General features: G+C 60.7%; 1 protein-coding gene across 1 annotated transcript; it reads right to left on the minus strand.

Moving 5' to 3' along the window:
- Positions 1-1,868: 1,868 nt before the first annotated feature.
- CRB2 (crumbs cell polarity complex component 2) lies at positions 1,869-23,291 on the minus strand. The gene is made up of 13 exons (XM_068552584.1): positions 23,189-23,291; positions 16,464-16,787; positions 13,894-14,089; positions 13,624-13,763; positions 12,964-13,149; positions 12,676-12,789; positions 8,895-9,767; positions 8,297-8,805; positions 7,557-7,722; positions 5,992-6,775; positions 5,037-5,153; positions 4,279-4,396; positions 1,869-2,365 (listed from the first exon to the last, which is right to left on the minus strand). Exons 1-13 carry the CDS (start codon positions 23,289-23,291, stop codon positions 2,141-2,143), a joined length of 3,855 nt encoding a protein of 1,284 aa, XP_068408685.1. The 3' UTR covers positions 1,869-2,140.
- Positions 23,292-23,597: the final 306 nt, after the last annotated feature.

The raw sequence follows: 23,597 nt of genomic DNA on the forward strand, positions 1-23,597 counted from the left end.
GCCGGGTCCACGGAGCAGGGCTGCAGGTCACCAATGCTGTTGAAGGCACCCAGGGTCCAGGAAAGAACAAGTTCAAGGGGACACCTGGAGCTTTACCCCTACAGACCTCTCAGTAGCAAGGGCAGAGCCTGGGAATCTGCACCTCTGTTGGCTGTGTTGGGGAGGGACACCTGGACCAAGCACCCAGAGAGGGTGTTAGACACACCCCGTCCCCCCATCTGCCCTTCATTCGGCTCCCTGGGCTGTGTCCCCCTCCCTGGGCTGCGCTTAAAAATGACAGGTACCCAGAACCCTTAGAAGCAAGAGGAGGACAAAAAAGAACAGCCCAGCTTTTATATATTGGGGTTCCACCCAGAATGTCTTGTCTTAGGAGTCTGCAAGAACACAGGTTTGCCAAATCTCTGACTTAATAAACTAACCAAGGCACCAGCTGGGGCTAAGTTGTTACTACCAGATGTTTTCTCCCCCACTTTTCCAGGAGTCAGGGAGAAAGTTGGGGGAAAAGGTGGTCCCACCTCCTACAGGATTAGGGCCAAGCAAGCCCCCTAACCTAGTGTTCAGGGCCCTTCCCATCCCGGTCTCAGCCCGCTCCCTTGCCTCCATCACCACGTCTCCACCTCACATTTGACTCCTGTGCCTCTGGAAGCTGGCTGAGACCCCCTAGGGGAGATGGGTAAAGTCCTTGGCACAGGGGGCACTGGCCTGGGAAATGGGAAAGACCAAAGGGCACATCTCCAGGTCAGGGACCAAGGGACTGAAGCTCAGAGGCCAGGCCCTCAGGCAAGTGCCCCTCAGAGATCGGAGATCCCAGTGTGATGGCATCACCAGGGAAGGGACTGGAGGCAAAGCGGCCAGTTCTTCCCTTCATCTGTGTCTGTCCGCAGGACCAGCCCCGACACAGAGACAGTGCCAACATTTGCCGAGCACCTGCCTCAGCAAACAACCCTGAGGGCTTCCTGCGAGTCCCTGCTCGAATCCTCCCAGCGGCCATTAGCGAGGTGACTGGTCTGCAGGTGAAAGAGCGGACTCGCCAGGCTGACGCCGGAGGGGCTGGAGAACCACAAGGTGGGCAGGGAGGGTTGCTCCTCTGTCCTCATCGCCCTCTGGCCTCCTTGCTACCCCCTCAGGGAGGCCCCTTCCCCGCTCTCCCTCTCCCTTCCTGACACCTTGGGATGACCTGGGCAGCCCTCACAGCGGACTGGACTTTAACGAATTCCAGAGCGCCTTCCCCACTGTTGCCCTGCCCATCCTCACAGCAGCCCCGTGAGGTAGGCAAGAGCTGCTTTCCCCATTCTATAAGTGACAGGCCTGCAGGAGGAAGGCTGCAGTGGCCCAGACCCTCCCTCCCCACCCCCACCCCGCCCTCGGCTCCTGCAGGTCTGCCCCTCAGTCTGCATCCCAGCGGGTGCCTGGCTGCCAGAGGGCAGAGACAGACCTGCCTCAGGGAGCATTTGTTTGGGGAGCCAGGAGCTCACACATTACCCTCTGGCTCATGCCCCCCACCCCACTGATTTCCAGCTGCCTCCAGGGCCGGGGCAGCCTCTGGAGGTGGGAGAAGTTGCCGGAGCTGGGGCTTTGGTCCTTGGGCAAGCCCTGGCCTGGCCTCCAGGAGAACTCATGGCCCTGGGCTGCCCCTGCCCCGGGGCTGAGAAGGTGGTCTCCACTGCCCAGCTGCCCCTCCGTGGGGTCACCTGCACCCACTACACAGTCACGTGCACAAACAGCAAAGACGTGGACATGCCCATGAGCCCCATCCGTAACACTCACACTGGTATCTGCAGACCAACAGTCCCAGGTACAAACACACATGCGCACGCGCACACTCACACACACTCCTGAACACATTGTGTGCACCCACAGGCGCTCCTCCCGGCACAGCCGTGTGCCTGCCAAGGCAAGACCGGGCGGCTGGATGGAGAATGTCCACAACCTCGCCAGGCCTCTCTGCTTCCCTGAGCGCGCCCCTTCCCCTCGGTCCAGGACGGGGCAGGGGCTCCCAGCAAAGGGGACACTTCCCCAGCAGGTATCCTGGGCCCTGCAGCAGCTCCGCAAGGCCCGGAAGGCTCCCGGAAGTGGCCTCCTTGGGTCTCCAGGTAGAAGTTGAGGACCTCACAGGTGCTGGAGCCACAGCCAGGTGGGCCTAGATGAGTCTCTCCTCAGGTGGCACCTTGAGGACACTGTCCATCTCCAGCCGGGCTCCGGCCACCTCCTGCTGGCTCGGGCTGTAGGTGCCCTCTGACTGGCGGCGCTTTCTGGCCGCCAGGATCCCTGAGAGGAGGCCCAAGAGGAGGAGGAGGAGGCAGGCGCAGGCCGCAGGCACTGCCACCTCCAGCAGCGGGAAAGGCAGCGGCAGCGATAGGCCCTTCTGGAAGAGATGCAATAACACGCCTAAGACCATGGAGGCGGGGAGACCCCCCAGTTCCTTCAGAGGACAGGAAAAAAGCATCGCTGGGCGGAGGCTTCCCTGGGAGGTAGTGAGAGACCTGGCCCCAGAGGTATGCAAGCAAGTGCCTGGGAGCCACCTATTGGAGGCACCGCTAGGGGATTCCTGTACAACAAAAGGGTTCTGGCTAGGAGGAGAGAAAACACATTTATTGAATGCCTACTAGGAGCTCAGCACCGTGTGTGGGATTTCATGTAAACCTTACAATGATCTGATGAAGCGGGAGCGAGGACACCCCCTTTCTTCTGTGAGGACAGGAATCTTTGGTTTATTTTGTTTACCCGTGTATCCCACAATGCACAGCAGAGCCTGCTCAGTCGGCACTCGATAAATATTAGAGGAGAAAACAGAGGCTTTGCCCAGATCCCCCCAGACACGTGACTAGTGGGTGTCAAGCCAGGACTGGCACTGCCCTCCATCCGCCCCCAACGCCATGCCCATGCCCAGCTCACACCACCATTCTTCAGTCTCGAATTCCAGCCGAAGGTCCTTCCTTCAACTGGCCAAGGTGGGCCTCAGTGCCCAGCCCTGCCACCCTGCCTCTCTCAATAAACACCCAATCTGAAGTGATGGGACTTGATCCCTCCCGAACCCAAAGGGCAGTCTGGGTTTTTAAGTGTCTGTGGAGACCATGCTCAACCCCCAAGTGGGAGGCATCTCAGGCAGTAGCAGGAGAGGCTCCCCAGCCAGGGGGCCCATGCAGGGCATGAGCTGCAGCAGGCTGAGCTGGCTCCTGGCAAGCTCAGAATCCACCAGGGCGGGCCCCCACCCCCAGGAGACTCAGACCAGGCTCTGGGGGCCCAGGAAACCACATCTCTGTCTCGTCACAGACACTGGGATGCCCCCATCAAAGATTCTACAGACCTGGAGTTCTGAAGCTCCAGAATCACAGATTTCCAGGGGGCAGAGGCCCAGGGCCTCAGATTCACCGGCCCTCCCTCTGTCCCATGAGACTTCTCAGCCCACTGTGACCTGGGTCCCAAGTCTCAGCCCCCAGCCCTGAAGAAGGTGCCCAAGACTGTAGAGAAAAATTCATCCCAGCCCTGAATGGGCCCTCCCCAGGCTCCGGCCCTGGGCACTTCAGGAGGAGCTGTAAAGCCATTTCCTCCCTAGGAGGAGGGTGGCGGGGTGGGGGGGGGGGGTGGGGAGGGGGAGCCAGAGGCTGTAAAGTTCAACTTGAAAGGAAACATTCCCCAGAAGCAGAGAGATTTGGGGTTTATGACCCAGGCCGCCAGAAGCCTGTGGAGATCAAGGCTCCTCCCCAGGCTTCATCCCTCGCTGCTGTGCCCACTCTGGGCTCACTTCCCGCTGGGCCTGCAGAGTCTGTTCTGCCCCTTAGTGGGGAGGGGGCCAGAGGGAGGTTCAAGCTCAAGCTTCCTGCTGGCCCCCATCTATTCAGACCCCTCCTCAGCTGAGCCTCCCTGGGGTCAGGGGCTGCCTTCACGGCAGCCAAGCCTTCCCAAGCCTTCTCTGGCTCAGAATCCCGGGCTCCCCACATCTTCCTACTCTAGAATCCTGGCTCAGAAACCACCAGAGCTTACAGGCTCTCGTATTCACCAACGTAAATCCCAGAATTCCAAGATCCTGTGGGCCCTGAATCCTGGCCCAGATCAGACTTGGCAAAGCCCAGCTGTTTCACTGCAGCCCCCAGAGGGATGTTGGGGGCCCCTCCTGTGTGGGCGTGTGGAAGCGGCCTGAGTCTCCTTTCCCTGCTCCTCCCCACCCCATGACAGGGTTGGCCCAGGAACAGCTCCACAGGTGCTGTATACGCTCCCCCGTAACATCATCTCACTAAAGTCCAAAACAGGGCACCCACCCCCTCGGGCATCACTCACCACCACTTCGCAGAACTGGCCTGAGAAGCTTGCACTGCAGGTACATTCATATACCCCACCAGCTGTCCGGCAGGTGCCGCCATTCAAGCAAGGGTTGGCTTCACAGGGGATCTGACACCTGGGAGGCGGGGACAAGGGTGGGGCTGAGAAAGCTGCTCCCTCCCAGGCTGCCTCTTGATCCCCCAGCTCCTTTACTTCCTCAAACCCTCCCCCACCCCCTACACACACAGGCATCAAAGCTCATTCATCCACTGTCCCCAGCACTGTCCCTACCTGGCTGGGCCCTGCCAGGTGACTGAAGCTGAATGTGATCTCCATCACCTACCATGCCCCTTCACCCCAGCATTCATGACAGAATGACTGTCACTCCATCAGGAGCACAGGGGGAGCCTGTGTAAAGGCACCTGCCCAGGGATGCTGACTCTGTCTGGAGTGGGCCCAGAACCTGCATTTTTACAGTCTCCCCAGGTGGAGGAGTGGGAGGTGGGCTGAGCACGGAGCTCTAAGAACCACCACCAGGCAACTACTTCCCAGCAGGTGTCTGCATAACAGAGGATGGTCTTGGAAGCCCCAGAGGGAAAGAATTCAAGCAAGAGAGGTACACTGTCTGGCACTGGGACCACAGTGAGGGCTGAGACGGTGAGCAAGGATCCACACCCCACTTCACCTGCCCCGGCTGGAGGGGATCCAGAGGCCCGCCCTGCCCGACTCGCCACACTCAGCAGCCCACCTCCCAGGCCCTTGAACCCCAGACCCACCTCTGGCCAGCAAAGCTCTCCTGGCAGCTGCAGTTGGCACCCTGGGGCCCACCCTCACACGGGCCACCACTGAGGCAGGTGACATTCAGGCTGCACTCCTCTGGCAGGACAGGCAACCTGAGGAGAAAGCACAGAGGCTGGCCTGGGGACAGGACACCTAGGACCTGGCCCACCCCCACGCCCGTGGGTCACTCAGGTGACCTGAGCCTCTGCATTGTCATCCAAGGAATTCAGAGCCACCTCCCGGAGACCCTGCCGTCAGTCATGGAAGCTGTTTGTAGGGTGGAAGGGGTGGGACATAGGGCTGCCACTCTGCGACTCCAGCCCCACCCCCAACAAGGTGTACAACATCGGGCTGAACCCTTCGAGGCTGAGTCCTCCGCGGAGGAGATGAAATGTAAGTAGTCTCCCGCGGCAAGAGCAGGCTCCTAGACATAGAGCTTGGGCCTGACATTCTTTGCGTAGAGAGGGGGATTCAGGCCTCTGCCAGATACCACTCCGTAAGCTTGGCTCCAAAAAGAGTGGGGAGTCATAGCCAGACTGAGTAAGGGAAGCGGCCAAGACTCAGACCATCTCTGCCTGCCCCTGTCCCACGGGACTGACAAAGGAGGGCATCCGTGGTGGGCAGCTCGGCAGGAGAGCCTCTAGGTTTTCTTCCGACACTAGCTCGGGGTTCCCCAACCCCGACTCCCAGACGACAGCGTTGTTTATCTCAAATTCAAATTTACCCGGGTGTGCTGTATTTTTTCTGGCAACTCTAGGGGGCTGCTGTTCCCAAGTTCCAGATAACAGCGCGGTGGCTCAGCGAACGTACGTGGCTGGCCCACGGAACCCGCGCATCCGCACCCGGGCTTCCGGACTAGTCTGCCCCACCCACCGCCCCCGGGGTCCCCACCCCTGCCCCGTAACCGCCGGACCCCTCGGACCCAGGCCGCCCCCGGCTGGCCGTGCGCACCGGCAGCGCGGGCCCGCGAAGCCAGGCGGGCAGCGGCACTCGAAGCGGCCGTCTGGGCGCGCGTGGCAGCGGCCGCGGGCACAGGGCGCTGAGCGACACGGGTCGGCGCGGGCCTCGCAGCGCTGACCCTCCCAGCCCAGGCCGCAGGCGCAGGCGAAGGCGTCGAAGAGGTCGCGGCAGACGCCGCCGTGCAGGCAGGGCGAAGGGACACACACGGGCGCACCGCGGCAGCCGAGTCGCGGAACCGGCGCGCCCGGCCAGGCCGAGAAGGGCTCCCGGGAGCCGGGGGCCGCGTCGGGCCGCGGGCCTGCCAGGGGCAGCGGGAGGCCGCCGAGCGCCACGCGGCCCAGGCAGCCCGTGAAGTTCTCGGCCAGCAGGACGCGCGCGCCGCCCGGGCCGCGCAGGAAGTCCAGGTCGCCGGCCAGGCCCCGCAGCGCCACGGGCGTCGCCGCGCCGTCCAGCCACAGCAGCCAGCGCGACGCGGAGGCCGCGGGGCGCTCCATGGTCAGGCGCACGCGGTGCCAGGCGCCGTCGGCCACGCGCGGCCCGGGCGCCGGCAGCACCGCGCCGGGCAGGCCGGGGCCACTGCGCACGCCGGCCGCCAGCGAGCCGTTGCGCACGGCCAGCCAGACGGTGTCGGGGGTGTCCGCGGCGCGCAGCAGCCCGGCCTCGGGGTCGCGCGTGCGGAAGGCCAGAGAGAGGCCGCTGAGCGCGCGCTCGGATGACGCGTTGTGCCCGCTGAATTCCGCCGGGGGTCCCTCGCGGAACGTGGCCTCAGCCACACCTGCAGGGAGAGAGAGCGTCGGAGGACGGCCTATCGGCACCCAGCCCAGCCCAAGCACACCTGGGTGATGCAGGTACCAGCCCGCCGCCCCCGCTCCCCGCACCCCCGCGGTCTGGGGGCGGGGGCACACACACCCACCCATCATCTAATCCCAGGAACTGTTCCCCCCACCTCATAACTCTCTACCTCCGAAGAACCAGCTCTGGGCTGGGGAGACCTACCCTACTGTGCCCACCCTGCCCTCCAGGTCACAGACCAGGCAATAATAACACCTTGGAAAAACTGCCTCCTTCTCTCCTTAGTGAAGTGGCCCTGTGTCATCACTGTGGCTCACTCTTCACTGCAATCATTTTAATATTATAACACAGTCATCTTTTAAAACTGCTGACCACGGCCTTCTCCTGCTGGTCCTCCCATGGCTCCCCATTGCCCTTGGCAAAAAGTCCCAAGCTGCCTGGCCTAGCATTCAAGGACCCTAGCAACGCTGATGCCTCTACTTGTGTTTCAGTTCTTACAAACCTCATGCCTTTGCACGTGCTTTGCCCCCTTCCTGAAATGTCCTTCCCTGTGCCCGGTCAGAGTCTTATTTGCCCTTGAAAACCTAGCAAGTGCTCTCTTCCTCCAAAAAGCCTGTCCTTCTGGATGCAGTGGCCCAACCACACTGGGCTGGGGCTGTTGGCATCCTGGTCCACTGTCTCTGAATCCTGAAGGCAGGGGTGGGACCTAACCCAGCTTGGGTGTCCAGCACCCAGCATGTGGGCTGTCCAGGACAGGCACTCACAGACAAAGCCATCAGGGACCTCCTCACAGGTGGCAGGCGGGAGACAGGGCTGGCCAGGACACCACAGCTGCTGGGCACACGTGGGCCCAGTGAAGTTAGCAGGGCAGGCGCAATGGAAGTCATTCCAGGAGACAAGGCAAGTCCCACCATTGAGACAGGGCTGAGGCTGCAGGAGAATCAGGGCAGGGACTGGCTCAGGCCTGGGGCTAGCATCGCCCCACCATAACCATCCTTGCAGTGGTTCTTCATTGAGCACCTAGTACAGATACATTACCTCCTCACAAACAAATAGAAAAGTAACTAGCGTTCCCATTTTACAGATGAGGAAACTGAGGCTCAGAAAGGAGAAACCACTTGCTGAATCACCTAGCCAGTAAATAGAGGAGCCAGAGTTCACACCCAGGCTATTCCAATCCTAGAGCTGGTGCTTTGTTCATGAACTTGGGTGTCCCTGTGCCCCAAGCAACTCCCGCAGAAAGGCTTGGGCAGCCCTCTGCCTGGGTCAGGGTGTCTGTCTCAGATTAGGACTGAGAGGGGAGGTATGGGGACTACCATAGGGCAAGAGCAGCTGGCCAGAGAGGAGATGAAAGTGAACCCTGCTCTGTCTCTCTCCAGCACTGGGACCTTGGGCGGGCGCTCCACCTCCTGGTGCTGACCTGACCAGCAGAAGGACATGCTAACCCCCAGCGAAGCAGGGTGGATCCCAGAAAAAGGACCCACCCTTTCCCCCTGGCACTCACACTGCACGTGTCCTCGGAGACACAGCCCATGGTGAGGTTCCAGGACTGCCTGCTGCCCGGCATACTGGGCAGGCTGGAGTTCTCCAGCAGCGGTGGAAAGAAGGGGAGGTGGAGGCTGTTGAGTCGCAGGTCCTGAATGCAGCCTCGGAAGGGCCCACCCCAGGGCTGGGCGTCAGCAGGGAGGAGCCTCCCGCCCACGTGCACCTGCTGCCCCAAGCCCTGCAGCTGATCAGGCCCAAAGCTGAGCGTCACCAGGTGGCGGAGCCCATCATCCCAGCGCCCAGGAAGCACCAGGGCAGGACTGCCCAGCACCTCAGCCTGGATCTGGCCCTCGCGCAGGAACACTGTCAGGCCAGCTACTGAATCGTTGGCAAGTTGGAGCAGAAGGCCAGCACGTTCCCGGGTGCGAAGGAGGAAGGACATGGTGAGGTTGGGGCCTGGCAGCTGGTCGAGCAGGAAGGAGGCAGAGCTCAGGGTGCCCCCCAAGCCAAAGGTGGCAGCAGGAGCCTCTGCAGGGAGAGAAGGTGCCGGGCATGAGGCCTGTGGGCTGGGGGCAGGCACAGCCCCTGCCCTGGGGCCCACCTGGCTCGTTCCTCACCATCAGCACATGTGGGACCGCTATAGGGCCGGCGGCAGTCACAACGGAAGTGAGTCCACAGGTCCACGCAGACCCCTGCGTGGGCACAAGGCGGAGGCTGACACTGCTCCTGGCGCCCGCAGCCCAGGAGGACATTCTCGCCGAGATCCTCGGGCAGCAGGAGGTGCCCGTCCACGTGCACGTCCTGGAGGCAGCCTGTAAAGGCCACGCCACCCAGCTGCGTGGAGCAGAACCCAGCAGGCTTCGGGGCCGGGGAAGCCGTAGGAGGCGGGGCCACAGGACTGGAGGCCACACAGAGGTGGGCAGGGCAGCCCTCGTGCCAGAGCCGCATCTCCAGGACCCCAAGGCGGAGCATCACCTCCACTCGGTGCCAGTGGCCGTCATTTAGGGGCAGATCCAGCAGCCTCAGGATGCACACATTGTTGCCGTGGCTCCAGAGTGTGGCCTGAAGCGTGGCCTCCACCAGCGCCAGCTCCAAGCTGCCCTGAGTATCAGAGCGAGTGGCCAAGGCACCAGCAGGTATCGTAGTACGAAACCTCAGTGCCAGACTCAGGGAGCCACCAGCTGGCACCGAAGCCTGCACAGGGTTCCCAGCCACAACGGAGAAGGTGGTATTCTGGCCACAAAAAGGTCCATGGGTACCAGGTGGGCAGCGGCAAGCATAACTGTGGACCCCTGACTGGAAGGTGGGGATGCAGGTGGCAGCCAGCGGACAAGTGTGGCCCTGGCAGCCAGTGAGCTGCACGGAACAGTCACGTCCACCCCAGGCCTCTGGGCACCAACAGATGTAGCCCGCCACGGTGTCTTCGCAGGTCCCGCCATGGAGGCAGGGCTCCGACAGGCATTCGTCCACATCTTCCTGACATGTCAGGCCTTCAGGAGAGACCAGGCCAAGGCTCAGCACCCAAGGCCAGAACCACAGTCTTGACCCAGAGCTTAGCTGCCTCTTGGGACGGGGACCTCAGTATCTATCAACCAAACCCATTCCCAATTTCCAAAGGATTTCTCAAGGTCCCCTGAAGTCCCCAGAGGCTGGAATCCAAGGTACTCCTTCCTTTACCATATCTTGTGAGTCGATTCAATCCTCTAAATACTCTCCAATGCCCCCTTTCCTCCCACCTCACCTCCCCTGCCTCATCAGCTCTCCAGGCCATAGTCTAGTGTCCTCTAGTTCACCAGCCTCCATCATCCATCTCTACAAGTAGCCAGAGATCTCTTTCTAAAGCATCACCTGGCCAGATTCCTCTGCTACTTAAGGTCCGATCGCTCACCCTGGCATTCGAGATTCCTCGTGGCCTGGGTCCTACCAGGAGTTCATATCTCAACCCTGCTCCCTGCAAACCTTGAGCTGCCTGTTCCTCCAAACATTTCCTGGGAAGTCCTGCCTCTGGGGCTTTGCCCATGTTGCTCTCTCTGGAATGCCTCGTTCTCCCTAACCCTGCCTTTCAAACTCCGACTCATCCAGCAAAGCCCAAATTCAAATGGCCAGTACCCTAGGAGGCTTTCTCTGACTCCCAACTCCAAGCTGCTGTGTCACTCCCAACTCCTTGCCCACTCCCAGGCACAGCTCCCCAGAACCCAGTATTGAAAATATCTGTTCACTCAGCTGAGATCTCCTCCAGCGGCCTGGATATGTCACTGGTGCCCAGCAAAGGACTTGGCATGGCCTTTGTGGACAGAGAGATGAAATGGAGGAGGGAGTGGGGGTGGATGTATGCATCTGTGGCACTCGAGTAGCCCCTGGTTCTAACCCCCCACCCCCGTCCCTCTGCCGTAGGGCCCTGGCACTGGCTGTGAGGTCACCCTCCCCTCCAGGGGCTCCCATGCCAGGTGCTCTGGCCCCAGCGTGGGTCAAGAGGCCACAGCCCAACCCCTGCTCAGCCAGAGCCTCCACAAAACCACTGAGGCCAGCCCTGCCCATGGAACCCAGCCAGGGGAACCCAAGCCCAGAGAAGCCGCCAGGATTTGAATCCTGGCCCCAGTCAGCCCACAAACACCACCGCCTCCTTCTGGGGACGGCCAGTCCCACCTCCCCCTGCCCAAGGCCCCAGCCCTGCATACCTGCCAGGAGCCACAACACCCCCAGGAAGGTCCGCAGAGCCCGCAGCCCCATTGCATTTCCCCACAGACAGGCTGAGAGTGGTGGGCAGGCACCAAGGCTGGGGAGCAGAGCTCCCCGCCTGGCCAGCTGCCTCCTTCAGAGCTGGCTCAGGAATGCCAGGCACTGGCCTCCCCCACGCCCAGCACAACCCCAAGGGAGGATGGGGGCGGACCAGCCCCACAGCCGGGGTTCCCCCTCCCGGTCCTTGACCTCAGAGGTCTGACCTCCCCGTCACCCATCAGCTGAGCTCAGCTTGGGGAGGAGCTGGGCTCCCGCTAACACTGTCGAACCTGGGGGGATGACATGCTCTCTCTAAAGCCTCTATGGCTTCATCTGTAAGATGGGGATTTAGAACCCTACCTCGTGGGGCTTTGGTGAGGAGGAAAACAATGCAGAGAATACTCTTCAGATGCAGGGCATGCTGCAGTGGGCCCACTGTGTGCCAGGCACCCACGAGGCCACTGTTTCTGGGGCAGGACTCAAGGAACCTCAGCCCATGGGGGCAGGAGATGGGTTTTCAGGGTGCCCAGAGGTTTTGGCCACCCAGAAGTGGGATGCTGAACCCCCAGCACATTTGGGGGGTGAGAGTGGAAGGGACGGTGGTGATCACCACCTCCTCCCCCCAGGCAAGGGAGCCTGTGCCCAGGAGCCGTGCCAGGGAGAGGAGGCAGCTTGTCGGAGCAGGAATGCGGGCGGGTGTGGGGGAAGCGTCACAGGCATTCCAGAGGGGGCAGGGACACTCCCTGCTGTGTGAGGAGTTCCTCAGGTTCATCAGTATCCGCAGGGAAGGGTGTCTGTGTGTCTCCGCATCCTCTGTACCCAAGGCAGGGAGAGGCTTTCTGCAGGCCCAGCTCCTGCCCAACATGCCACAGCTCTCCAAAGGTCAAGCTCATCCTTCTCCAGACACTGCCCGCAGCTTTCCGTAACAGCCCCCGCCGTCCACCACACTCCCCGCACCTCCACCACACACACCCCCACCACGCTCCCCCCACCTCCATAAGACACATTCCCTCCACCACACACCCAACCACACACACCACCCCCACCTCCACCACACACACCCCTACCGTTTTTACCTCCTCTGTCCTGGCCGAACTGCCCTGTCCTCCCTGCAGGCCCCTCGGCCTCTGCCCAGCCCTTTGATGTCAGGTGTCTAGGGCTCTCTCTGCCCAACACTCCACACTTTCTCCTGGATAACCTTGGCTGCCTGAGACTCCAGCTGCCAGGACCCCCAGTCTCAGGCACCTCTCCTGGGCCACACACCCCAGATCACCAGCCCCCACCCAGGCTCCTCCCTGTAGGTGCTCCACAGACACTCAGACTCAGTATGGACAAGGCTGAACTCACCATCCTCTACCCAATGTCACCCAGGGCAGAAACTCGGCTGGCATCCCTGCCACCTCCCACTCACACCTGGAAAAACCCTCAGGGCCTGTAGCGTGCCCCTCATAAATATTTCTCAACCTCCACTCCAGAATGTTTTCCCTCCACTCCCACCTCCAAAGCCCAGGTCCCAGCTCAGCCCTCTTACCTGTCACCTGGGCCACCACACCCACCTCCTCCCTAATGTCCTTGACCCCATCAATCCAGCCTCCACACATCAGCCAGAAGGAACCTTCTCGCCCCAGGTCCACCAACTCTGACCTTGCCCTGCCCCAGTGCCCACCGCACCCCAGGCACCTGTGTAGCCATCTGAACAGTGGCACTGGAAGCCATTGGGCAGGTCCTGGCAGAGGCCTCCACTGAGGCATGGCCGTGAGGCACACTCGTCCACGTCCACACCGCAGTCGTCCCCTGCAAGAAGCCCAGCTGTGGTTCCCACAGCTTCCTCAGAGCCAGACTGGAACTGGAAAGGGCCCATTTTATAGCTAGGGAGACTGAGGCCAGAGAGAGGTGCTTGAACCCAGCTTCGGCATCCCTCCCGTGCATCTGGACACTACAGACCTGCTTCCCTGGAAGGGGGCTCACCCTCAAAGCCCGGAGGGCAGCGGCACAGGAAGCCAGCGGCATGGCGGAAGCTGAAGGCACCTGGGAAGGCGGCCTGGATGCCCCCATAGAGGGTTGGGTCGGAGCGCTGCAGGCACTGGCCCCCGTGCTGACAGGGGCCCACTGCACATTCATCCTCATCCACCTCGCATCGCTCGCCGCTGTAGCCTGGGGACACACACAGGTGGGCGTCAGGTCACAGGGGGTCACCAAGCAGCACCCCTCCACTGCTGCCAGGCCAGCCCAGGGCCAGGCGGGGACAACAGCTCAGAATATGGTCACGGATATTCCAAGGGAGGGACACGCGGAGGGGGTAGGAATGACCTGTGCAGGCTTCACCAGCATCAGCATCATGTTGCTATTATTACTAGTATTACTGAGCACTCTGCACGTGCGGGGCCCTGTACCGAGGCTTGATGGGCGCTACACCTTTACTCTCCTCAGAACAGCCCAGGAGCAGGTGTTGTGATTAGCCGTTTAGCAGATCAGGAAACTGAGGCTCAGAGAAGTTGCAGTCACAGGCACACTCAGGGTGTGTGCGCACCGCCAGGTTGTCCCAGGGCAGTCCTCCTCAGCCTGCGCCCCCGCCCCGCTGGGCGTGCGAGCCCGCACGCGCACACGCTCTCGCGCACGCGCACACACCTGGCCAGCAGAGGCAGCGGAAGCTCCCGAGGCCCTCGAGGCAGGACGCGTTGTGCGCGCAGGGCGCCGACGCGCACTCCAGCACCTCCTGCTCGCAGCGCGCGCCCTCGTAGCCCGTGTCCGCGCAGTCGCACCGGAACCTGCAGGGGGGCGCGCGACCGGAGCTGAGCACGCGCCCGAACCTCCAGCTCCCCCTGTCTCCATCGCGCCCCCCACCCCGCCGCCCACCGCGCAGCCTCCCCGTTTGAGGGCACCCGGCCGCCCGCTCACCCGTTGACCAGGTCGTGGCATACGCCCCCGTGCACGCACGGCTGGCTCTGGCACTCGTCCAGGTCCAGCTGGCAGCTGGCGCCCCCGAAGCCCGGCGCGCACACGCAGCGGTAGGAGCCCAAGCCATCCAGGCACGAGCCCCCGTGCAGGCAGGGCGCCGAGGCACACTCGTCCACTTCCGCCTCGCAGGTCACGCCTGGACAGGGCCCGAGACAGACAGAGAGATGGCCGCCCGGAGGGAGAGCGAATGAGGCCGAGCCAGGCTGACCCGAAACCTGCTCCAGACAGTGACCAGAAGCGGAACGTCAGGATCCAAAGAGAGAATCCGTTGTTCCATTCATCCAGAGCAGGTGTTTCTTGCGCCAGCAATAACAATGGGGTTGAAACAACACAGACATCCCTGCCCCCTTGAGCTCATACCAGTCTAGCCCAGGAGACGGGGATTAGGTCAATATTACATAAATGAGGACTGATTTTTACTTTTGATAAGCTCAACAGTGGGTACGTGCTAGATCCTGTGACAGCAAGAGGCAGGGTCTTAGCCTGGGAATTGAGAGTCAGGGAAGGCTTCTTGGAAGAAGAGACTTGAAGGATGAGGGGGCATTCGCTAGACTAGGATAGGGGGCTGTGTGAGCAGTTGGATTCCAGAGAGACTGTAGGTCTCTCCAGAGAGACTATTGGTGAAGACCTGCTTGGGGCAGGGGCCTGATGCCCTAGGGCAGGGGCGCATGGAGGGTCGGGAGCAAAGGGGAGAGTGAAGGAGGTGGGGCAGGAGTGGGGAGTGTCAGGCCTTGGGGGCCAAGTAACACAATCCGAGCTTATCCTAAAAGTTTTAAGCAGCTGATATATAGTCCTCTCTACACTTCGCTCTGCTGGCTTTTTGTGGAGGGTGTAAGGAGGGACCCCAGCAAGGAGGGGCATACCCGGTGGGGGATGCTGGACCAAGGTAGCCAACTCCTTCAGGCTTTCCCTGCACTGTCTTGCTTTTAAAACTGCAAATCCTGTGTCTTGGGAACCCTCTCAGTCCTGGATAAAACCAAGACGGTTGGGAGGCTCTCAGGGGAGGGGCTGTGGAGATGAAGGGAGATGGAGGATCTCAGGGTTTGGAAATGTACTGCCCGAGCTCATCGTGGAGCCCGCTTGTCATTGTACACTCCAGTGGCCTGCCTCTGCCCCTCCAAGTGGGATTGGTCGTGGGGGGCTGGGGACCCAGCTGGCTCCAGCTGGAACCTTCCCTCCTTCCTGGCTCAGTGAGCACAAAACAGGGCCCCTCCTTCCTGTGACCCAGCCCCACTCCCACCCTCTGTGCCAGGGGGAGCCAGGCCCAGGCCGCCTGGAATCCCAACCTCCCCCGCCTGGCTGGGAAGGGAAGGAGGAGGAAATGAATCACAGCGGACGCTGCCCCCACTCACATCCACAACTCACCCAGAAAGCATTACCCAAAGTGTCTGAGCACCACACATCTGGGCGCGCACACACCTGCTGGCACCCACACACAGACTTTCCCACAAATGCATTCAGGGATCCCAGACACCCGTGGATACTGGCAGACACAGAGGCCTTTACATGACCTACTCACACATCCACAACTAATCTATCCAGACACCTGAACTCTCAAGTGATGAGAAAGGTACATGGAACCCATTTCCAAAGTTCATTTTCATTTGTGTGCTGACATCATCTCTCCACTGTATGCCCTGTCTCCCGGAGCCCAGCCCCCAAGTCTGTACCCCTTACTCTGAGGTGACCTCAGACTGCCCTCTGCCCTCAGAGAGAGTCATCTGCATTCAGGGTTGAATAGAACCCGGAGTGTCCACACTGCAGGCTCCCAGCTGCCCTAGACCTAGCCTCGCTCCCAGACCTGTCCCTAGCTGCGCCCTCCTTCCCGACTTCCAGGCAGTTGCTCCAGGATGCTCTCGCCGTGGAGGGTGGATGGGACTGGGACGGGGCCATACCCTGGAGGAGGGAACTGTCCCACTCAAGACAGCAGAGATCCCTGGGGATACATCTACGTTACAGTTTGAGCAAGACCACCAGTGTCTCTATACAGGAATTCTGGGGGCTCCCGCCCCCAGGGGAGAGGGTCCACATGACAACCTGAACCATAGCGGGGTGTCGTGCTCCAGAACCATCAGACGAGCCACCAGAGGATGTCTGTGCTACAGCCTGACGGGTCTGGAGTGAGTCGATGCTAGAAGCACTGTCTAGATGTGTCCTCATTAAAGCCAAGCCAGGCATATCTGCACTCTAGTCCCAGAGATGCCTGAGGGGTATCTCCACTACCAGCACCACCTGAACCCTACAAGGGACTGAAATAACATTTGTCCAGTGTCTGTAGTGTGCCAGGCACCATGCCAGCGCTCACTCATCACACTCTCATCCAGAGTTGCCAGGTTAGTCCGAGAAGCATTAATTCCACAGCGTGACCAAGAGTGGGTACACCCTAGAGCTGCCAGGATGCCTGGGGGTGTCTCTCCACTAAGGTCAAAGCTGAATTCGTGATTTGACAACTCTGAGTCGCTGATGGGGTCGACATTACACACGCCTCCGGGAACAGCTGGGGCCATTACCTGCATAGCCGAGGGGGCAGTGGCACTCGTAGCGATCGGCCAGGTTGTGGCAGGTGGCCCCGTGGTGGCAGGGCCGGGACGCACACTCATCGATGTCCAGCTCACAGCGTGGGCCCTGGAATCCAGGCACACAGTAGCAGCGGAAGCCACTGGGGTCTGGACCCTGGGGTACACACAGAGCGCCGTGGTGGCATGGCTGACTGGCACAGCCCCGGGGCTCCAGGGGCCCACAGGTATAGCCACCATTCTCTGTAGCCTGGCACTCGGTGCCTGGAGCACATGGGTCTGAGGCACAGGCACCCAGGGGGTCCGAAGGCGCTGTTCCTGTAGAGAAAGGAAACTGGCTGGGCAGGGTGGACAGGGGCTACCAGGACACTCCCCTCCCCACACCCAGGCCCATCCCCCGATCCCAGAGTCAGTAAAGCAGGAGGATGGAGGGAGTGCCAGGGGGTCTACACACCAGGTCCCAGCAGGCTGCACGCATCTGCACCCAGAGCTGGGAATGGTTTCAGGGGTGCCTCCATAGCAGGGAAATAGGATGCCTGGCTCCCCGGGCAGGATTAGTGAGCAGACGCCCACTAACCCTGTGAGCTTTGCGCTCCACTGTGTCAGTGCATCCCCTCAGCGCCCCTTGGAAGCAGGCCCTGTCAGGCCCATTTTACAAGAGAGCGGATCCAGGCTCCGGAGTGAAAGTGAGGACTCTTGCCTGAGGTCACAGAGCAAGTTAGTGCTGGCTTAGCCCTCAGGGTCTGTCCCTGTGCTCCAGCCCCACCTGGGGAGGGCATCCCGGGCCTGCTCCCTCCCAGGAGGGCGTCTCCTCCCACTGCCCACTCCACTGCTCCTGCTGGGGGTCTGGGAACTCCATCCCTGCGTGAAACTGGAGATGGAGGACTTCAAAGGCCCCTCTCCCCCCTCCACCCCTCCTCCCCTCCTGGCCCTGCCGGCCTGGGAACTTCTCAGAGGATCCCTGGCCCTCACTGTATCTACCGCCATCAGCAAGTGTGAGCGGCCAGACTGGCTGAGGTCACAGGGTTCAGGGCAGGTATTGAGACGAGCTGACTGAACTCCCAGCTCCAGCCACTGCGACATCTCCACAAGGCAGAGCTCCCTCAGTTAGAGGGTCACCTCCTGATCTGGAGCCCGCCTCCCTCCCACGCTCCCTTCCTAAGAGCCTGTCAGTGTCATGCCGGTGTAAGAACTTTTGAAGCTTTGAAGTCAAACAGCCCTGGGTTCAAATCTCCACTCAGCCAACAAGCTATGAGACCTTGGGCAAGTCATTTCTCCTGCTGATCCTTCGTTCCCCAACCTGAAGAGGGTTGATAATAGTACGTGCCTCGTAGGATATGGAAGGATTGAAAGCCTCAGGGACGGCAGTCAAGTGCCCACTCGGGGTAGGAACTCAGTAAGTGATGGAGGAACGGGAGCCGCCCGCAAGAAGGAGGCACCTCAGACGGACCTGGGGCTCCGAGAGGCGCCCCTCCCCCACCCAGGTTGTCATCCAGACACTAACCAGGCCCCGGAACAGCTTCGGGCCCTGTGCCTCCCCTCCCCCACCCAGCGAAGACCCCCAGATAAGGCTCGACAGCCTCTCAGGCGTCATCCACATTCCACCAGGCAGGGCTGTCCACCAGCCAGCCCCCACCCTTGCCAGCCAGGGCCAAGCAGGATGGGGGACAGGGAGACAGAGGTACCGACCAGCTGATGGACCCAGGGAGAGAGCCCAGCTGTCAGCCCCACCACCCAGCTCCCAAAGCACCTGGTACAGCTCAACACGGGCTCGCTCTCCAAGATTCTCACCAAGAGGGGTTAGGGGCAAGCACCCACCCAGGGCCAGGTGTGTGGCAAGGGGGACAGAGGGTCTGAAACACTGTCAGGCCAAGATGACCTTCTAGGGCTCGGGGTTCCACAGACCCTCTCTGCCCACAGCTCCCCTCCCCCAAGCCTGGTCTCATCAGTGAGGGCAGGGGCCATCTGGGCCTCTCTGAGGGGCTTATGGGCAGCTTGTCTTTCTTCTTCCCACCCTGAGCCATGGTGGCAGATCAGTATAGAGCCTGGCCCTCCAGGGCTAAATAGTCTGATGGGGGTGGGAAGATGGTCTGATTGGGAGGGGGAGAGGCTCTGATGGGGGTGAGTGGATCAGGGTTCCTTGGGAAAGGACACAGGTTTGGGCATCAGACCCGGCTTGTACCTGGGGTGTGAACAGTGCCCACCTTGTGAGTGTTGTGAAGAGCCACTGAGGGAACGTGAGTGAAGCCCTGGCACCAGCGAGCCTTCAGTGAGGGCTCCGGCCATTGCAGTCAGGGTCCCTGGACCCAGCACACTCAGGAGGAGCAGTAGAGTGGTCACAGCTCCCACTTGAAGGGCCCTGGCTGTTGGGGCCTATGCCAACAGGCCCTTCGTTTAATCTCGGCAAGCGCCACCCCTCGTCGGTGTGACCCAAGGGACTCCACCCCAATCTGGAGCTTTGCCCCTGATTCAGAGCAGGCTGAGGAGGCAGCACCTGGGGGGACAGGGGAAGGTGCTTCATCACTGTGGGAACAGGTGGGCCATGACCCTATGTGACGGAGCCCCAGGAGACAGAGCCCAGCCCCACTGGAGGAAGGAGTTCCTGCAGGCAGAGAAGGAGGGAGCTGTCTGTGCTAGGAGGCCTGCGGTGGTGCCAGAAGGTTGCATGTGAGGCACAGCCCTCTCTCTTGCGTAATCTCTGTCTTCACAGTTACCTTAGGGGGTGGACAGCGCTATCATTCATTTTTTACAGTTGAGGAAAGTGAGGCTCAGAGATGAGCGACTTCACAGTTCCCTAGGAGGGGGCTGGCATCCAAACCCAGGTCTCACTGCTTCAGAGCCTCCACTCTGGGGGTTCCAGAATCACCCCAGGGCCTATATAAAGAATACGGATTCCTGGGCCCCACTCCAGACCCAGAGATGCAGAACTCTTGGGCCTGGGGCCGAAGAGTCTGCATTGCAACATGCTCCCTGGGGACTCCTTTGCACATTGAGGCCTGGGAACGAGCACTGACGTTGGGCTCTCTGCCTTCAGGGGGTGAGCCCAGGAGGCCTGGCTAGCCCAGGGCTGAGGGGAGGAGAGGTGAGGATGGTGGGACAGAGAAGGGGCCTTCCCAGCCTGGCTGGAGGGGCGTGGCCTGTTGCCAGGGTGACGAGGGGCCTGTGCTTATCTTTACAAATCCCTCCTGACCTCTCAGGCTGCCTGGGACGACCTGGCGGGGGAAGGATTAACGGACACCCGCCCCTCCCCTTGGACCTGCTGCCCTGCCCTGGGAAGGCCCAGAACCCACCTCCGGGAAGAGAATTTTCTTCATGGAAAGGACAAGATTATAATAACAGGAACCATTTCGTGAGTGCACGTGTAGCTGTGCTACACATCTTGCATCTATTATTACATTATTGTGTTTGATTCAAACTGGAAAAGGTGGAAAGAAAGAAAGTAAGAAAACTGTTTCTCTAACTCAGAGAGGTTGATAAACTTGCCCAGGATCATTCCTCAAAAAACTAAGAAGCAGATCATTTCCAGACTTATGTGAAGTCCACATCTCCCAATGCATGTGAAATTCCCACTTTGCAAACTCTAAATTGCCACCCATGTTTTGTCATTTTAGAGCATTCTAGCCCAGCCTCCCCCAGGCACTGAAGGAGTCTCGGAAGGCTTGCCTGAGAGTGAAGGTTCCAATATCAGCCTGGGCAGAGCGGGCAGTCTTCCCTGTCTATCCAGAACCCAGCTGCTAGCAATTGCACGGTGCTTCAGGCTTCACTCAGTGCCTAGTTACTCCTACTTTATTTGCACTTGTAACAGGCCTAATGAGAACTGCCAACGACTAATGAGAAGTGTTTGCTGAGGGTGGGTTTTGTACAGCTTCTCATCTTGACAAGGCAAAAAAGAGAATATATCTGAGAAGCCACCCAAGATCCCATAAGGTGAACTTCTGACATAGGGAAAAAACTGCCCATCTAATAGCACGAGGCCCCAAGGGTAGGACTGAATAACAGTGCAGCGCAGCTGAGGCAGAGCCATCGGGAAAGAGCTAAATGCCTCTAACAGGGCAGGAGAGTTTGGAATAGTCTTTTACAAAAATGTTTATCACCTGAGGTTAAAAGACATAATTTTGATAATCCCCACAACAGCTGTCACGGATCCACTGCCTACCCTTTGCCTGGCGTTGGCAAATTCCAGTGTTTCCACACCATGGTCTCAGAGGGCTGGGGCCATGGAGGAACTTCCTGGAACGGTCTCCATGAGACCGGGCAGATGGGTTCCCAAGCCTGCCACCCCAGCAGGCCACTTTTAACTATTAGTGGCTTCCGGCTCCTTTCTAAAATTTCCTTTGAAACGGGATTCCATGCCAAACCTAAGTTGGAGAACTGCTGCATTTTCTTATCGGATTCTTGTAGCAGCCCTCAGAGTGAGCTGGTTTGCCCCCTTTAGACAGAAGCACAGAGAGATGTGACTTTACATAGACTAGTCCCATAGGCGCCTGTGAAATCCTGGCCCTGCCACACACAAGCTGTGACTCTGGGCAAGTTACTGACCCTCTCTGGGCCTCGCTTTCCTCCTCTGTAAGCTGGGGGTATCAGAGTCGACTTCATAGGGCTGTTGTGAGAATTAAATTCGATCATGTTAGTCCAGGAGCAGCACGTACAGGCTGATGGTATTATTTATTCACTTGCCAACAGATCTTTACTTGGGGCAAACGCTGACTATCCAACAAATCCTGACGTTAGAGCATTTGTGTGTGGCTCCCTGCTCCCTGCTCCCTGCCTCTGTCCTGCAAGCCCCCACCCAGCTCTGGCTGGAGGAGGGGCCAGACTTGGGGGCTGGACTTGCTGCCCCTTTGTCAGCTGGGCTCCCTGGTGTGCAGGCAGCCGGGAAGGATGTGAGAGCCCGATGTGCCCCATTGTGCTCCAAGATGCTTGGCGCTCTCCTAGCAACCAGCCGGGCCTTTGTGGCAGAGTAGGCCCAGGAGGGAGGGGCCCCGCTCAGGGCCTGGCAGGGGTGGGCAGCAGAGCCAGGGGCCCAGGGCATTCAGAACCCCCATCCCCTCTGGAATGGAAATTACTTTTCAAGTGACATCATCCCTGGCCCCTCTCCTCCTGGCAGTCAGGCCTTGGGTCCTGGCATCCAGAAATGTTCATGCCCATAGCACTGCACCCCAGCTTTCGGGGATCCCCAGGGAGGGGGCTCCCTGTGCCGAAATTGCAGGGGGAAAGGCTGGTCCTGGGATCCCAGCAGGGCTGCGTACGGGTGAGTGTGTATATCAGCGTCCGCTCCCTTCTGTAGCATCCATCTACTTAGTGTTCACTCTGCCACAAGGTTCATGTGAAGGTACATCTGAGTGTGAGTGCACACCTGTGTGCAGGCATGTGTCACGTACAGGTAGGTGTGTGTGCTCGAGTGCATGTGTGGTGGATCTACACATGCCTCTGTGTGCCCTTGTACATGCCACACCACTGTGCTGGTGTGGGGGCAGTGCACGTGTGTGTGTGCAGGTGCATTTGTGCGATCTGTGCATGCACGTGCCTGTGTGTGTGTGCGCTGTACGGTAGGGGACAGACCAGGATTTCATGCCCCTTGTGCAGAGAGCAGGCCCCCAGCTCCTCTTCAATTTGCCTCGGGGGCCCATCTTGTAAGCCCCCATCCTTCCCTGAGCCTCAGTTTCCTCCCTTGCAAAACAGGGGCCTTGTCCTCCGCAAGGGCCCTGCGGAGTGGAGAGGAGACGAAGGTTTTGTGAGCCGGGCCCTGTGAGAGGCTGAGGAAGGCCCCAGGGAGGGGCCTGGGGGGGGTTGGACCCACATCCTGGGACTCTGAGGAGGTGGGAGCTCCCCCGCTGCAGCGGAGCCCAGGCCACCCTCCTGCACAGGACTTCCCAGGCCTGGCCCCGTAGCTATAGTGACCAAGACAAAGCATCCCCAGACCCCCCAGGAAGAATTCCAGGCCGGCGCACACGTGAATCCACTTGGACAAAAGCAAAAACCTCTTGGTGAACGGTGTCTGGCTTCATGAAGCCCTTTCAGCTTGATCTGGGAACACTGGGGGGCGGGGAGGGGGCAGCAGTGGACACATGTGTTCCCAGATGCCCAGCCACTCCCCAGGGACGCCAGAGCACCCCCAGCCCCGCAGTGCAGGCAGGGCGATCACCAAATGGAGGGGATGCAGGCAGAAGCCCTGGGTCTCCTTCCCTCTTCTCCACCCCAATCCACTGGGCTGGGGTCTGCTGCCCCCACCCCATGTCCCCGTGTCGAGAGCAAGGACACAGTTCAACCCACTCAGTAACTTGCACCCTGCAACTCGCGCTGGGATATAGCCCACCACACGCACAGAGCCTCAGACACAACTCCTGGCTCGCGCGGGACAGCTGCCCCGCCTCACAGCTTAGACGCACCCACAGCCCCCAGCCCATAACCTGCGCACAACTCACATGAGAGCCCCCAGACTCGGGCCTCACAGGCCAGAACACCCCAGCCCAACACCCCTCCCTCACAGGGTACAGCACCCCTCCAAGACACACGGCCCACCCGTTACCCGGACCCCGGCCGGTGGCGATCCCCCCACGAAGTCCCCCGTGACCACGCGAGCTCCAGTGGCCCCCACCTGCGCACCCCCCTGCACCCTGCAGTCGGGCCCGGCACCCACACGGACACCCCACGGCCTGGGGTGCTGCTTTGTGGACAGACCCAGCCCTGGGTCCCCCAAGGCTCGACCCCCAACTCACCGGCCGGGAGGGCGAGGGCAGACCCCCCAAGCAGCAGCAGCAGCAGCAGCAGGAGAGGGGCTGGGGGCCTGGGGTCCCGGGTCCCAGGCCGGGCCAGCGCCATGGCAGCGCTTTGCTCGGCGGCTGTGGGAACGGGCGGCCTGGCTGGCTCCACACCCCCGTCTCCCTCCAACCAGCACTAATGCCGTGGACAGAGGCCCGGCCCCTCCCGCCTGCCCCTCCCCCCTCCTCCCCCTCCCCTGCCCTCCCTGGCGGCTCCACCTTGAGTAGGGTCTAGAGGAGGGGTCTGACCCACCCCGCTCCCCAAGCCCAGGGCTCCAGACTCCAGAGGAGGCCTCGGGGGCCCCCATGGGTCTGACCTTGTCCAAGGGCCCACCCTTCTCTCCCTCTCGACCTCCCCCCCCTTCTC

Source organism: Eschrichtius robustus, chromosome 10 (assembly GCF_028021215.1).
Source record: "Eschrichtius robustus isolate mEscRob2 chromosome 10, mEscRob2.pri, whole genome shotgun sequence".
NCBI classification, from domain to species: Eukaryota; Metazoa; Chordata; class Mammalia; order Artiodactyla; family Eschrichtiidae; genus Eschrichtius; species Eschrichtius robustus.